Here is a 17,493-nt window from a genome sequence, read left to right on the forward strand (position 1 = left end):
TGTGTGTGTGTGTGTGTGTGTGTGTGTGTGTGTGTGTGTGTGTGTTGTGTGTCTATGTGGTAGTTAGAAATCATTAGGAATATTAATGTTAGCCCTTAGGGAAAAAAATTAAACTCTCCATCAGTGAAGTATAAAAAAAAAAAATCAAGGTGTACAATGATTAATTAAGCCTTGTCTGAAATAAAGCATTCATACTGCAGATTATATTTTGGAAGGGTAAATTGCAATTAATTTGAAATAAGAAACAATATAAACACCTTTTTCTGCCTGTGTAAAACCTGCCACTGAACTGTAGCCAAATAGCCGGTCTCCTACCTGGGGGGCAGTGTAGTGCTAAGTAGGAAGCCTTTGAACAAACTTGGATTTCAGTCTGGTGATGTACCAGCTTGTGACTTGTCTTAACGGTTCTGAGCTTTAGCTCCACCATCTGTTAAGTGGGGATAAGACTACCTACCTCATATTAAAGAAAACGGATCGAGTGCCTGACTTACAGAGATGACTTAATACACAGTATCATCAAGGTAAAAAGAAATCCCATGGTGAGGCTGAGGGCCTTGGGAATAAAGCATCAGGCAACCACACCTTAACTCTTAAGGACTCTCTCCTGTGCGAATGCAGACACTCTGCCTTATTTTGCTTTCTAGCTACTTCTACAGCTTTCTACACCCCACCCTGTAGGTACAATGCTGAAGTAAGCACTTGGTCCCTACAAGAGGACTTCCCTGCCGTTCATTCCTGAAAATCTGTCGGGTTCCGGCCCAGCCTGGATGATATCGTGGGAGTTCATTTGCTGGGAGTGGAGTGGTGGACACTGCAGGGAGGGAAAGTGCAAAGCTTGAAATAAGAATGAGGTTCCCGGCATCCGTAATCTGACAAGTTAGTGTGGTTCTGCAGCCAGCCCGAAAATTGGGAAAGTGTCCTGTGGGCCTGAGGATCTGATTTCGTTCCCAGATCTCACTCAGGTCATTCTGGCCTTCACCTGCGATGGTTCCGTGAAAGCCCTCGACTCGCATGGCAGCTGCTTGGTCTAGAACCTCCGGTCATTGTCTGGCCAATCCTTTTCCAGGTTGGTCCAGGACGAGGCCAGCCTCTGGGAGCAAGTGGGTGGGAAGTGGATTGCTAGAATATTCTTCTGTGGCACATGGCACTTTTTCAGGTCCCACTTCAAAATGGTAACATTTCTATCATTTCTGTAATGCACAATAAACTTTAATCAGAAGTCAGTACGGGTACTTGTAAACCTGTCCCCAAGGACAAGTTTTAATTCAACCTTTCTTGTATGCCAGCATCTCTTAGAATTCATTTCATTGTTAAGATCCGGGTAATGACAGCCGTTTTCTGACCAAATAATGCCACAATCCGAATACATGGTCCCTTCGTAAAAATCTCTTGATGTTTTAAAAAAAAAAAACAACCCATGTTGATGATGATGGAAGGTACAGGTACAAAGAAACAGAAGAGATAGGAAAGGTCATATGTCAATTTCTGCACTGAGACCTGTTCTCTAGTTCTTGGATTTGCTGAGCTGAGCCCAGCCACGGATATCCTGCAGTTCTAGAGAGGCACGGGTGAGCAGCCCGGGTTCAACCCAGAAAGGCAAACCGGAGTGAAGGTGGTGCTGGTTGATGAGGACACGCTGGTGCTCCAGAACAAGACAAATGGGCAGCAAAGGATAGGACCAGCTGAGAGGCATGAAGCCTGGGGAAAACCTTTTGACTCATCTCTGTCGAAAGACAACCACTGATGACAAAACAAGGTATTTTTTTTTTTTTTTTAGATTTTATTTATTTATTTGAGAGAGAGAGAATGAGAGACAGAAAGCATGAGAGGGAGGAGGGTCAGAGGGAGAAGCAGACTCCCCACTGAGCAGGGAGCCCGATGCGGGACTCAATCCAGTGACTCCAGGATCATGACCTGAGCCGAAGGCAGTCGCTTAACCAACTGAGCCACCCAGGCGCCCCAAAACAAGGCATTTTTGAGTCATAAAGAAATGCTTTTAAAATTCAGACTAACTGACGTTTTCCTCACTAAAAGTTCCAAGGCAATGGTTCGCAAACTAGAACGAGCACCATAATCCCACAGAGGGCTTGCTAAAACACATATCGCTAAGGTTCCACCCCAGAATTTTTATTGCAGTGAGTCTGGGAGGAGGCCTGAGAATGTGTATTTGTAGCAAGTTTCCGGGCACTATGGACGCTGCAGCCTGGGGACCACACTTTGAGAAGCGCTGTTCTAAGTCTAAGGTACACTGTGTGACATTGCTGGTCTATGGATGCCAGGATCCCAGGAATATGACTTAAAGAATTGGCTGAAAAGCAAAGTCTTCACCACCTCTTCACCTCACTTTTCCTCCACTAAAGAAACAAAGTCAACACAACAAACCGAAACATTTAAATGAAAGATTTCATCAACCAATAATACTACACCGAAACTCGTCAGTACAGGTGACTCTTAAAGGGGATTTCATCTGTGAGCCGTGGGGAACGCCTACATATTTCCCTAGAGACCAATCCTTGACACTGGAAGTTTCCTGTCATGTTATTTAACAGAGGCCGAAGGAATCAGCATGGTATCATTCCTACATTTTTATCCACGGAGTTACCACACTGGAGCTCCCCAAAGTCCATATTTGAAGCCCTAAAACATACACAAGCTGCTGAAGATTGTGCTGAGGGTAAGGTTGAGTAACTCTGGGAATGTTGCCCTTTCCTCCAATTTTTCAGATTCCTGGAGGCCTTTGCTGGGGCCCGAGGGATGGAGAGTTGGACTCGACCCTATGATGAGAGCCCCTCCATGCAAAGGCCACATCAGATAAAAGGCCCTCTGTGCAGACTACACACATATCAGCTGGGAGGAGGCTGACAGAGCATAGTAGCAAACTCCAGTGGATGGTCCTTGTGTCTGTGCTAAAAATAACAGGAGTCTTCAGGAAGCAGAACACATTTTTATAAAGAAATTTTATTGCATAATTTCTGTATACAATAAACATAGGAAAAGGGTTCTTTTAATGAAAATCTCATGACATTTTTCAAAAGTTTGGAATTGTTTGGAGAAAAACTATTACAAAGCTATCTAAGACAAAAATATCTGACCTTCAGAACAAATGATAATCTCTTTCATAACAGTCCACATTTAAAGCAAGGCATTTCAATTCAATTAACATGGAAAGGCTTTTAAATTGCTATGTCATTTGCATTAAGTATTTCAATGCATCTAAGAAGTGAAGAGTTTAAACATATAGAAATGTTCTCTTATACAGTATGTACTGCTGCTTTCTTCAGATCCGTTCTGCATGACTCTGTGGATGTCCTTTTTACACACCAGCAGAAACCTGCATCTCCTAATGGTACAGTAAGGGCTGAGTGCAGAGAGGGCAAGTCCCGTGCATTTCCTATGTTAAATGGCACAGCCCCCACAGATGACACACACCTTGCCATATTGACGTAGTTCATTGCACTCCATATCCTGCAAAAATAAATCTAGTGCTCGACAGCTGACATTATTGCTCACCAACGTCTTAGTAATATATTTCTTTAACATAAGACAGAAATATACTGAAAGTTGATACCACTTAAACTCAAAGGCAATCTGGAATTAAACCACATGCATATACCCCACGTTTTTTTTTTGTTTTTTTGTTTGTTTGTTTGTTTTCGAGGGATGTTGCATTTTTCTTCAAGTTGATGCTGGAAAATATGGTAGGAGAGACGCTGGCTTTCCTTGAAACAAAGACAAAGGATTAGAAAAGGAGTTTTTTGAGGGAAATGTTAAGCCCGATAATAAAAACGAGAGAACAATGAGAGTCCAGAATCTCTGGGGAGAGGGAAGAAGCCCCTTGTTTATCTTCCTTGTCCACCTCAACACGGTGGCTCGTGTCCAGCAGAAACCTGGGGCAGGCTACTTACTATATGTAGCTGGAGCAATGTGAGAAGTGCTGTGTGGCCCAAACTGAGAAGTGCTGTGTGGGGCAGGGAAGTCCTGGGAGACCCCCTTCTTTAGCCAACCCCACATGGGATCCTTGAGTCTCTGGGAAATGATGGGCTTCCCTCTGTGAGGTCAGGATGGTCTGGGTCCTGAGGCTTCCATGGTCTTAAATTTTACATCTCAGTTCCAAAGGGACCCAGGGCCTGAGGTGAAACAGCTGGGAGCCGAGGAAGAAAGAGCATGACTTACCTGGCATCGTAAAGCTAGAGCATACGTGACAAGGAAGTCACCAGAATATCAGGCAGGGCCTCGCCAGGAAGCATGTGTAGACACGTGGAAGAATGTGGACATGACCACACTGCCACTTTGATTTGTTACTTTGCATTTTAACTTCTCATTGTTTCTCATTGTAAAACTGTCAAGTGTCCCTCTTTCTTATTTTTGTCTTGGTGCTTACAAGGAAAGATGTCAGTTTTCATAAGCTTTCAAAGATTTACAAAAGTAATATTTTTTAAAAACTACATTTCAGGATTAGCATTCAAGGCTACAAACACAGTATCTATCCATCATAAACTGCACCCTCAAACCTGGTTATGGCAATATCATCTTAAATCGCCACTGTTCATACCTGTGGAAACCTTATCGCGCACAATGACATCCACTCGGGCAAGCTAAATGTTACACAGCAAAACGGAGCAGAGCTTCTCAGAGTAAAACCAGCCATATTGCTACAAAGAAAAATTTCTGGCTCTTGGCCCAACTGTTTCCATACCAATCAGCTAAGTCAACCTTCTCTCCGCTTCTTTCCATTTCAAATGCTTGGGCTTCAGCCTTTGAGGCAATTAGAACCAGATCAGTTTAATTTTACAACACCGATCTCAATGGTACAGCAATATTGTAAATTTGCCCTGAGAGTGTCAATTATTTTACAAATAATGTAAGTCCCAGTTTTTATATGAAGAGTAGGCATGGAGAGGCTAAATGGCTTGTCCCCTGTCACACAGCAGGGTGAGACTTGAGCTCCTGGTTCTTTCTACTTTAACCCCAAGCATCCTTCCAGAGGTCACCTGAACCTCTATGCACAAGATCCCCAGGTTTGGGCTCTGTTACTTGGAGTATCTTGTCGGCTTCTCTGCTCAGCACTGGGTGTTTTAATACCTAGGACTTCCTCCTTGGTCCTCTCCACTCTCTTTTATTTCTGGTGCCTTGACGAGGTGTGTTGTCCCCAATATTTTATTTTACACAGTGGGATTTACCAAAATGCCCTCCCAGCTGCAGCTGGTATTAGGTGTGGAGGGACAGACTTCGAAAAAGCAATGGCAAGTGTTCTTCTTTGTGGACTTTGGACAAAACGGGGCCCAGCATTTTATAGTTGTCTTAAACTCCAATGTTTTCAATGGAAAATAAAATAAAATAAAGGCCTAACCGTGAGGTAATGTTTATTTCTCTGCCACAACACTCAGTGTAAACCGTCCCCCCCGACCAGATCTGGCAACGATTTAACATAAGGAAAGACTTCAGACCTTCACACCCTTTTAGTGCGAATAAACGACCTTAGCTCAGACTTTCCACAGAGCTGAGCAGTCTCATCAGGCATCCGTCCGCCCCCGTCTCAGGTAGGCCTGCACAAATGCCTCAGGGCCACGTGACTCGAAGGTCTGGTGCCCTGCGCTTGGTGCTCTGCTCTCTCCGCCACAGAGGGGTCTCTGGTGGGAACACCGAGCACCCTCTGCCTCATAAGCAAAGTGGGAGAAATCTCAAAAGAAGCCATGTGCTCAAAGAAAATAATGCCAAATGGTACTCAAGTGGCCTGGGAAAGAGGTTCACCAAACTATCTCCACTCGCTGAAGGTATAAGCGGTTCCGGATCTAGTCGATAGCAAAATACATTGATGGCCGGGGCCTCTGTCTAAGCAAAAGAAGAAAAATATCGATAGCACAAAACTGCCCTTATATTTTTTGAAAAAATATATCTAAGACAATTCTGAGTTGTTTTTTTTTTTTAACAAGCTGCGCGATAAGTACACTTGCTTCCCCCGCTCTCCACGACCCTACAGCTCCGCTTTGTCCGCGGGGGCCGGGCTGCCCACCCCACTGCCCCCCTGGGCACCACTGCCGTCTGCCGGCGTGAAGGACAAGGAAGCCGAGTTTATGCAGTATCTTTTGCCGGTGGGACGAGGGCCGTCATCGAAAATGTGCCCAAGGTGGGCGCCGCACTGAAAGAGAAGAGCGAAAATGTTAAGGGAGAACGCATACAAAGCAGGCTTTGAGAGGAACTCACACGCAGCCGTTTAAATGGATGAGCAGCCTGTAGAGAAACGATGGAAACTATCATGGATGATTTCTAATCCGCCTGTCAATAGCCGCAAAGATGGTTTCTGGCAGGCTCCGCACCACATGCTGAGACTAAAAAAACACTAGAACTGTGCATATCAGAAATCATTTAGGAGCCACTGTATTTTTTTATCTATGAAGTCTCTCGGCCAGCTGAAAAATGACTGCAGGAATTTTATGAGTTGGGTTGACCCCTGATCTGCCCTTGTATGAAACATGGCAGAATAAAACCTCTCCCCCGCCCCTCCCCGCATTACTTTTGGCTTTGGATGGGTGGGTTTCAGAAATGCAGAAGTCCACCGTAAAAGATACTGTTCCACTGGCCATGACGGAGGTGACGTTTGCTTTCATGGGCAGTAAAACTTAACACCAGACCAGCCCTGGATGTTCCCGGAGCCCGGCAGAGCGATGGCAAGGCTCTACAGATTTGGTCACGGTCACCAGGCCTGCAGGGGTGGCAAGGATCACTGTCGCTGGCCCGCACTGTCCCTTCATTCTGGCATCCAGCAGGTGCAGAGCCGCTGGGGTCTCTACCCAAGTGAACTGCATTCCGTGGGGGAAGGAATAAGCTCAGATCCATGCTCCTGCCTATCCGGAAAACTTGGGAAGGAGAAAAGGCCCAGAATCCAGGCAGAAGCAGAAGGAGGGATGGTTGGCTATGATGATGTTCAAGAGAAATCCAGCCCAGGGATCGTTTCTCCAGAAAGGCTGGCTCAGTGCATAAAAACCTGCACTGACCGCTCTGACCTTGGGTAGGACCCCAGGCGACAACAGGGTATGTCACACTTAGCTGTCGTGCACCCTTTCTGAGCAGGGACAGGAGTGAGGGAGATGGAGACATCAGTGCATCATATGCCAATAGGTTGTGAAACCACATCATTCATCATGTCACAGAGAAACCAAAGCCTGGGGCAAATGACTTCCATTCATTCATGTAACAAGTAGTTAGGGAGCACCTGCTACACGCCAGGCATTGTCTCAGACTCTAGAGACACAGGCAACAATCCCTGGACTCATGGAGCTTACATTCTAGTGGGAGAGACAGCTAACACGCAGAGAAATAAGTTGACTCTCTAGTATGGTAGGTGGGAATAAATGCTAAGGGGAAGGGAAAAAAGAGGAAGCGATATGAAGTGTCAGGGTTGGGGGCTGATAGTGCAGGTATGATGATGAGGGGCTATTCTCCTGGGGTGACTCTGGAATAAGAAGCCAAAGGAAGGGAAGGAGTGGGTATCAGAGGAGCATTTCGAGCAGATGGAAGAGTCAAGATTTAGGGAAGAACATGAGAGAAAAGGTGTATAGATGATTTATTAATTCCTTTCACTGTGCTTGTTTGGTGTACAGAACCCTCAGAAAGTACAGGGAAAGAGAGGAGGAACTGACATGCAAATTGGTCTAATGAACCAAATGGAGATGATGAGAGAGAAGTGAAGGACTGTGCTCATTACAATGGAAAGAACTAGAATCTCAGTTTCCCTATCCTAAGTGCTACACTCAATTCCCAGGGGTTCTCTAGTTATTAATAAATAGCACAAATAGCAACTCTGACTGTATGGCACTTCCATGTTAAAAGTGCATTCTTATTTTACTGCCAACATACTGTGTCAGCTTATTAAAGAACTAAAAATGAACCCTGAACTGATTTGATCTATTGCCTGGAAAATATGAAACAGGCCTAAAAAACAAATCTTGCACTATTTTACCACATTCTATGCAGGTTTAGGTAATATCAAGGCTGACAGCTCAGATTGCTTTTCCTTTCTATAAACAACTGAGGCCAAATTTTCAGGCATCAGCAGCTAAGATGCACCAGTAAAAATACATATGCTCACCCAATGGACACAGGAAAACACCTACTGCTGCCTGCCGAAACAGAGCACAGGCCGACAGGAACTGGGGCTCTCGGTGACCAGTGTGTGCGCACAATTATCGATCTCACATGCAGCTCTGGCACTTTGATCACTTGGCATCTGAGTGGTGGACCTTGCACGTTAAAAGCCTCAGATAGGTTTTCTGGTTTTGTGTTTTAATGAGAGAATACGGCTATCTGGACGTTACCTTTATTAATCATCTCTTGGGCATATCTAGAAAATGGTTCTGTTTACCTTACTCCAAAAATAAAACACAGTAAGGATATACCTGAAGCTACTTAGGAGTATTTATATGGTCTTCATTTCCCAAATCATCTTGAACAAATCCAACTTAGAGTAATGTAATCTGTTGAACCGTGTTGGTTATTGGTCTGCAGTTTCATTTGCAAAATCTGGAACTGGTGTTTTGCTTACACGGAAAGAAAAACACAGATTCTAGATGTCCCTAATCCGAAAGGAAAAGGGAGGGGGACGAAGAAGAGGACTTACAGTTAGGAAGAGGCAACAAAAACCATTGGCAGACAACTCTATGGGTTGGGGATGGGGTAGGGAAATCCTCGGAAAAGGCACGAGTCCCCTACAAATGAGAGTGATCGCTTCAACATCCTTGCCACAAGGTGTTCTGGAAGATTCACCCCAGCCTCCGACAACTGAGGGAGGAGCACCATTTCAAAACGTAGCCAGGTGTTCATTTATATCTGTGCCGCCACGTACATGCCCACTCCAATGCCCGCCAAGCTGCAAAGCCATCTGTCTGCAGGAAGCCGAACCACGAAGCGCCATTTCTGCTTCCTCCCAGGTACACCCAGTCTCCCATAAACGACTATTACCCAGTTTCTTTGAAAAGTGCACAGGTCCTGAAGGTTCCTCCCTGAGGGGAGTGCACATGGAGCCCATTCTTTCCGGCTTCTACCCCTGGCCGAAGGCTGGGATGATGAATGGAAGTTGTCAGCGATGCATTGTTTCTGTAGCCGCCTGTGAGCTTTGCCTCCCTGGCCCCATCCAACCGGCAATGCGTTGGGATTGCAGCACACCTGCTTGTAACTGAAACAAACTGGCTGCCCGATGAAGAAATCTCTGAGACCTGCTGTTGATGATTTATTTCAGGGTAAAATCTTTGGTGTGCATTTTGAAAGTGGTTTGAAAATGCTTATGCATTTATTGCATAGATAAGATACGAACTACAACTGAATATTCTAGCTCTCATTCTGAAAAAAGCATGAGATAATTGTTCAAAAGGAAATTTTAAAGTTCCCAGAGGAATCCTTTATCACCTAAGCCTCCCACTCAGAGAAGTTGGCAACTGGGGATCCTACAGAGAACCAAGGGAAAAGACACCCCCCGCCCCCAAAAAGTGATTGAACATCAAATTTAACATAATTCCTTAAAATCTGACTGCAATTCTCAATTGTGGGCATAGGAAACACAAATAGTGCATTCAACACAGTTACATATTTCCGCACTGATGTATTTCCAACTGTCCTAGAGGGTTTTCTCCCAGCTATTTCTAGGATGTTTGGGGCTTTATTATTGTCATTTTCTCTTAAGTGTTTGATCTATAAGATGAAGCAGTTTCAAAGCAGGGCCTTTTACACTTGGGCACATGGGGCAGGATGAGAAGGAGAAAAGAGTTTAAGAAGAAAAGCAATTTACTTTGCCAGTGGTATCCCGTTTTCTCCCACTGTTATTGAAGACACTTGTGTGTAAGTAGGCCTCTTTTCCTCTGTGCTTGTGATATTAATCTTTTGTCAAGGAAATGATTGTGAAGTCACCAGTTTAGCATTATGATTTTACTGAAAGATCAAGAATAAGAGAGATGGGCTGAGAGTCTGAAGCCCTATTGTAACACATGGGTATCTTTAATCATCAGCAATATATGAGTTGTCATCTGCAAAAGATTAATAAGGTTTGGGGTTCTACCAAAATCTGCTTAACTTTTGAAAAATACCGTGTATGGGTGGATATTTACCTTTCTGCTGATTTGGCTGCCTTAGAACAAATTAATAACGATCTAAAACAAACTTAAGGGACTCCACCGTAGATTCCAGCTAGTAATAGCAACAGGCAAAAATAGACTCCAACTCGCGTAAACTCAGGGATCTCATGGTTTCCTTAAAGATGATTTCCAAAAGTTAAGTGATTTATTGGTCTCCCATTTGCTGCAGATGTAGAATTTTGATCTAAAGAAGGAAGAATTCCCCAAGTATTACCAGGAGGGGCTTACTTCTCTGAACTACAGCTTAAACCATGCAACTCTTACCTCTTTGCTCTGAATTTAAACTCCTGACAAAACACTGCTTAACAGGCTGGGGTTGGACAATTAGGGAGAAGCTGTCAAACAATTATTCATAGTAGTCAGTGAAACTGGGACAGACTCGACATATTTTATCACTAGCTGAAAAGTGTAAATAAAACTTAAAAAAACTCTTTATAACTGCAAATTGTTAGAAAATTGCCACAGCTAGTGGGGGGGGGGGGAGATACTAAAGTGGACAGATTTAAGATAAAGACCCTCTTTGAAAGAGTTAATTAGAATATAATTCCGCAATTCAGCGGGTAGAATAGGAAAAGCAAACAAATATGGTTACAACAAAAATCAGAATGTAACAGGGCAACCTATTTCCTCCACAAGCAGGAATCCTAACGGAAGGCACCGAAGAATCTCCACCACCCTTGCTCGTTTTCTGTGCTGTTAACTTAAAGATGAGGCAGTGTGCTAGGTTTCTTACACAGCAGTTCTTTTAGAAGGACCTGACTGCACTCTTTCTCTGAAAAGTGATCAGTACTGAATCAATCTTAACTTTCTCAGCAAAATTTTACTAAAGTATTATTACCTAAAGAAGTCACGGGACATGTGGAAAAACTATAGGGTAGTATAAAGAGGTGGTAAGTTATGGCTCCCAACACATTTATAATCCCTTACCCAAATATGAGGTCTAATTCACTGCATAGCATGATCCATATCACAATTTAAAAAAAGAAAGAAAGAAAGAAAAGAAAAAGAAGAAGAATCCTAAATACTGGAGTAAGAATTACGGACCAACAGACCAAAAAAAAAAAAAAAAAAAAACCAAAAAAAAAAGGTAAACAAAAAGGCTTAAACCATAAAAAAAAAAAAAAAAAAAAAGGCCAAGCAAGTAGGTTGAGCCTACGGTTTTGTCTGAGAATGTCTATGAGATACCTAGGGCATCTAACAGATTCTTCATCAGACAAACCACATTGTTGCAATTCAGTCCAGAGAGGACAAGCCATGTGAATTCAAAATGGAACAAGAATTTTAGAAAGAGGAGAAGCAGATCAGAGTGAAGTTTCCTACACCACTTCCCCCACAAAATGATGGGAGAAGCTGTGAGTAGGGGAAGAGACTACATAAACTGAACAAATAGAAGGTTAAAAAAAAAAAGATAAACTTATGAAAAGTAGCATTAAGAATCAGAAACCAGAAAACAAAATACAAGTGTTTACTCTAGTATGGAAACCATTAAGTCAGTTATTTTTTTTTCCAAGTTGAGATGAAAAGGATGAATGAGGTGCGCCTGAAGAAGTCTCTACCTTCAGCTCAGGTCATGATCCCAGGGGCCTGGGATTGAGCCCCACATCAGGCTCCCTGCTCCACGGGAAACCTGCTTCTCCCTCTCCCACTCCCCCTGCTGTGTTCCCTCTCTCTCTGTGTCTCTCTCTGTCAAATTAATAAATCTTTAAAAAAAAAAAAAAAGATGAATGAGAAAATGGAAAAGAAAAAAGTCAAGAAAAATGTAGAACAAAAGGAAAATAAATGTGTGGATGAAACACACACAAAAGAAAGAAAGGAAGGAAAGAAGACAGACAGACAAGACACCCAGCACACTTTTAGTGAGTTATTACTGCTCTCGCGAGGCAGACATGCCCCACTCTGCCCACAGGGAGAAGAATCCAGCAAACACATCTTTCTTTAGTGCTCGAACCTGATTATTTTCTCCATGAAACTTCACAGAGCATGTATTTTTACACATGCCTTAATAGAACAAATTTCCCTCCCTCTTCTCTTTAAAGAGAAGACTTTTATTTAAGAAAGAGTCACATGCTTTCCAAATATGAGAAATAAAGGTGGTGGGGAAAGAAGCCAGAAGGGATAGGTAGGTGTTAGTTCCTCACCCAACCATTCAGAAAGGACCCCAAGTATAGTGACAGTCACCTAGGCCTTTGACCAAAGGGCTGAGAGCTGTGCCTTGTTTAGCTTAATACCTTTTTTTTAATGTTGCCTGATTTGGGCAGCTTGTAGGTTTCATTTCTCTTTGGTCACTGTAGAACCCCTTCATCTTCATAATGGTCTTTTCTTGACCACGACTAATATTATCTCTGTGGCTGGCACAGATAAAGGACCAAGTTTATTCTGTGAATTTTAAGAATTAGTCACAGAGCGTCAGAGACTAGGGCATTAAGGAAAGTTATTATCTTACGCCTCACATTTTCTGTGCCGTTTTTATTTGGTTCTCCTGGGACTCAATGTTTGAAAGTGGGTTCTGAATAAAACGGAGAGTAGCAGTCAAACAGCCTTTAAGGCAGCTTAAAACAAAACACAACTGTTAGTCCTAAAAGAGGTTTATTAAGTACTATATACCAAAGTATACATTACCATGTACCATCCTACCCAGTTACGTTTTTGTCGAATATTTTAGATTCCTGGGGAGATAATTATAACTAGTTTTTGTGGCAGTAATAAAAATATCAATTGAAGTGCAACTGAATTCAAACCTGAATTAAATTAAACCTGCTAGAGAACATAGGATTTTTTTGTTTTAACATGACTCTTTATGGCCTATCTATCCAAGCACCCTAGAGCTCTGGAGCTCAATGCCCAAGTTCAAGTCTCAGCTCTGCTGCTTGAATCGATGTAGATTTACACAAGTGTAAGAAAGAAAGAAAGAGAACACAAATTCGTCAGATGGTTAGCTTCTAACCAATCGCCCTCCCTACTTGGTAGTAAATATGTCACTTACTCCCTAAAACTCCTGTGCGTGATGAAGGGGGTTAAAGGGCAGGTAGAAGAATGTTGAGGGAGGCCCACGTGGCAATCACTTTGCTGTTTCAGCTGCCTGATGGTGTCCCCTTTACCTCTGATATGTGCAACAGACATTCCCCAACAAACTACTCTGTGCCACCGCACTCAGACTTTACAGTTCACTTACGTAAAGCAGATTAGAACAGGACTGCCTACTCTAGAATGGAATCACTTTTCGGCCTTTTGGCTAAGATCAAGTGTAGAATGGAATGTGCAGTTGCTCTTATTCTGTGTACAGAAGGTTCTGCCTATGTCTGAGTTTAAATACAAAATGCCCACAAGTGCAAGTCTCTTCATTGGCATAACAGATTAACTATCTTTGCCTCCTCAACACATACTCATTTTCTCCCGTAGAGCCCACCCTAATTCGGTTAGAGCAGAGTGACAGGAACTAATTGGAACATCCTTGGAAATGAAGATGGGTCCATATACTAGGGGAAGTAGAGGAGGCGTTACCTTATCACGTACCCTCACTCTGAGCTCGTACAGCCCACCACTGCACCTCCTCTTCCCACTGCCCATTCTCCAACCTCCCCCCTCACACCCACACAGGGAAAGCTGTCTCTGGGGTCTTGGCCGACCATGTTGAGATCATCACAGCTGAACAATACGTGCACAGAACTGCGGAGAGAGGGGTATTCTCTAAATATCAGATTATACAAAGCCACATAATGAGACCTTCCTATGCCCTAAGAACAGCTCATTCCCTGCTGTACTCAATCGACTGAAGATGATTTTTCCTACGGTTTTTTTTTTTTTTTTTTTTAAATAGTGTTGAAGCCAATGACGGGCATTCAATTGGACCTGAAGATTGAGCTATCATTACTTTATAGAGACTTCATTGTGCTCGTCTGCCCCTTTTGTGATCAGTCACTTGGACTTAGTTGCTATATTTAGCACAACCAGGAGTCTAGAAAGTGTTTGCCATGCAGAGCGAGCAGCATAGAGGGTTTTCGGGTGGAGTTAACTGACCTGAGAGCAGCTCGTTTCCACCCTGTGCATCCCATAGGAAAAGTCGTCCGTGAATGTGATTGCATCAGAACTGATCACATCGTGGAATGAAGGCCAACCTGGGGCAGAGCAGCACCAGAACAAAACAGGACAGAGAGACAGCCTTGGGTTAGAATATAATTTTAAAGAACTACTAAGCAAAGAATGAAAATCTTTAGTATATGAATCATGCTTAACTTCTTCAACCTGAAAAAAAAAGGTCAAAAGCTGAAGGATAATATATTTCCTAAGAGTGCAACTCTTTTTTAAGAATAACTTTCTCCTCACATTCAGATCACGGTTGCATTGGGAGTTTATGTTTCAAGAAGCATTCTTAGACCATCCAGTAGTTTTCTAGAGCGCCTCTGGATTTATAAAGCTCTCTCTTGCCACTTGGTCTTGTCTCTCATCTTCAGAGTCACTGGGCACTCACTAGGAGTCTTAACAGTGTGACATTTTCCAAAACACAATCCAGTTGTTTTTTTTTTTAATTTAAAAATTTGTTTATTTATTTGAGAGAGAGAGAGTGCGCGTGCGCACAAGCATGTGCCATGGGGGGAGGGACAGAGGGAGAGAAAGAGAGAAATCCTCAAACAGACTCCCCGCTGAGCACGGAGCCTGACACAGGGCTGGATCCCAGGACCCCAAGATCATGACCTGAGCCCATACCAAGAGTCAGACACTCAACCAACTGAGCCACTTGGGTGCCCCACCCCCACCGCTTTTTTTTTCTTTTTTAAGATTTTTTTATTTTTTAAGGATTGATTTATTACAATTGTTCTGGCTGTTAACTTTTCAACTTTCCATGCCTCTTTAGGAAGCATGCTTTTTCAGTACTTAGTTTGTATGGTTAAAATATTAAAAAAATGACTATTCCATAGTTTCCATCTTAATCTAATTTCTTGGGACAGGGCTATCTGGAAAGCAGCTTCTATTTTATGGGCAAGAGGCTTGCCTACTTCCTAGAAGAAAGTCATAGAGCAGTGCTCTTCAGGCATCTCTAGGGAGCACCTTCTCTCAAATAGCATCTTGTTCCAATTTTAATTTATTCAAATGATTTTTTAAATATGCACACACGGCTTTAAGAAACTCAGTGATAAGGACCATAAGATTGTACAAATGTTTATGAGTGTACAGTCAGGTTTTATGTTCAGTACTTCTAGGCATGTTTTTACATATTTCCAGAACATTTGTCGGGAGTTCCTGAGCTGAAGCCCAAAATGATGGAAGAGGTGTGATGTTGCCGAACTGCTGGTACAGTTTTTTTTTTTTTTCCTCTTCCAGAAGCCAAATTTATTCCTGTAGAAAGGAGGAAGCCCTTTAAAAATACGGTGCTTTGTGTTAATACACCAACTGAAAGAAAACAGAATGCAGACTTCAACAATTTGATTTCCAGTTTCAAACAAAACAAATTAGCTCAGGCCAAGTTTTGATAAGAAACTCCTCCAAACCCCCCACTCCCCACTAGGCAACAGTATAACTTTCACAGTTGGTGCTGGATTTAACACCCAGAGTTGAAACACTTTCCAATTCCCCGATTTGAGTTCAAGATAGCTACAAATCACCAGGAAAACCTTAATTTTCTAGATATAAGATAACATTCCTCAAAAAACAATCACACCAAGACACACCAGTACTCTTAAGAAAACTTGTCTTTCCCTGTTTTCTAAATTCTAAAGAGAATCTAAACATATTCTAGGCTACAGTTTTGGGTTTACAATGACTACTTGGCACATTTACGTATTCTTCTTTGTTCAATGGCAGAAGTGCCAATGGCTAGAAAAGAGAGGTTTAAAGGTGATGTTTGAAGACATTAAAAAATAATTTAGCTATGAAACAAAAGAGAATATTCTATATTTTTTAACCTTCCATGTTATAACTCATTTGATTGCTGGTTATGGCAACTAATATTATGGAGGGACATATTTGATTCGGTAGTAAACAGGTAAAGAGTTAGGAATTTATTTTTTACTTTTCCATAAAGCTACCCTCCAACACACATACATTTTCCTATTTCTAGAATTCAGAATAGGTAGGGAGAAATGTATATAAAATATATATTCCCTCCTCCCATGCTACCTCTTCATATTATATACACTTATCTTGTTCTACTTATCATACTGGATTTTTGACTTGTTTCCATGCTTTCCTCACTAGATGGTGAGCACTTTTAAGGCAGAGTCTGCATAAACAAGAAGACGGGATGGATAATTACGGTACAGCACAGAGTCCCACAGGAGACAGAAAATATAATCACATTCCTTTTTTACAGAATAGATTAAGAAATTAGCGATGCTGTTTTTTCACTGGAGTATTCAACTTGGCTCAAACACCATAATTAAGCTTCTCTTTATAGGTAGAGTAAGCTTATTATTTACTTAGGATGGTAAATGCATGAAGATCATCTAGGTCACTAACTTAGGATTTTTTGTGAGGAGGAGAGGGAGAGGGAGCCGAAGGGTGTGGTACTTGCCAATATTACCCAGTCAGTACCTGGCAGAGCCAAAGCTAGAATCTGTGTATTCTGACTTTAGTCTAGGGTTCTCTTCTCACATTCCACTTTCTCCCTCAATACGAGGTCAAGACATCATTCATTTCAATACTATAATAGGAAGGAGATTGTAGGTTTTAAGAAATATGTTTAGTGCCATGTCTGGATTGGTTGGTAGGTACATCGTTGCACTTAGGAGCTTCTAGGTGGAAGCAGATAATGAATGTATCCTCAACAATACTGATTCTCTCACTAACAACCAAACTGTTCAAAGAGAAAGTCCAAGAGTAATGACATAAATGACGTAATCTACTTTGGGACATGGATAATTTTTTATTCATTTATCTAAAATAACCACAAATACTTAGAAGCTCACCTTAGGTAATAATATTGAGAAAACTGTCATTTCTATTTGGGGTTTCTTCATTCTAATTCTTTCCTAACTATTGTGAATCATTGCCTATTAAAAATTTGGGGGAGGGAAGGGAACTGCTTTCAAATGAGCTATTAAATTATACAGCTATACATTTTGTCTCCATGAATTAAATATTTATAGAATTTTCCAGAAGACTATATTCAAGAGCAGACAAGGATGAGGTGTAGTGACATGGAGTCGGGGTTCTCAAAAGATTTCAATGTTTCTGGGAAAACTGTTGACACTTGAATAGTTTATTGGTTGTTTCCCATGGCGTTGGTTAAATATCAGAAGAGACACTAAAAAACCAACCAAAAAAAAAAAATTCTCTTCAAAACTCCCCAAAATTCAGTGTCTCTCTGCGCAGTAAGAGAAAGGCAGTTTTCAAGATGGAATATTTGATAGGTCATCCAAATCTTAGTGGAGAT

The 17,493-nt window shown here is 42.1% G+C and overlaps 1 protein-coding gene across 2 annotated transcripts in view; it reads right to left on the reverse strand.

The window, feature by feature from the left end:
- Positions 1–2,955: 2,955 nt before the first annotated feature.
- Positions 2,956–17,493, reverse strand: part of MSRB3 (methionine sulfoxide reductase B3) — a 163,729-nt gene continuing 149,191 nt past the window's right edge. For both annotated transcript variants that reach the window (XM_032420303.1, XM_032420301.1), the window contains exons 6-7: positions 14,142–14,239; positions 2,956–6,139 (exon numbers count right to left, since the gene is read on the reverse strand). In XM_032420303.1, coding sequence (XP_032276194.1) covers positions 5,975–6,139; positions 14,142–14,239 — 263 coding nt within the window. In that variant the 3' untranslated portion in view covers positions 2,956–5,974. The remainder of the gene's footprint in view (positions 6,140–14,141; positions 14,240–17,493) is intronic.

Source organism: Phoca vitulina, unplaced genomic scaffold, assembly GCF_004348235.1.
Source record: "Phoca vitulina isolate PV1807 unplaced genomic scaffold, GSC_HSeal_1.0 scaffold23, whole genome shotgun sequence".
NCBI lineage: Eukaryota > Metazoa > Chordata > Mammalia > Carnivora > Phocidae > Phoca > Phoca vitulina.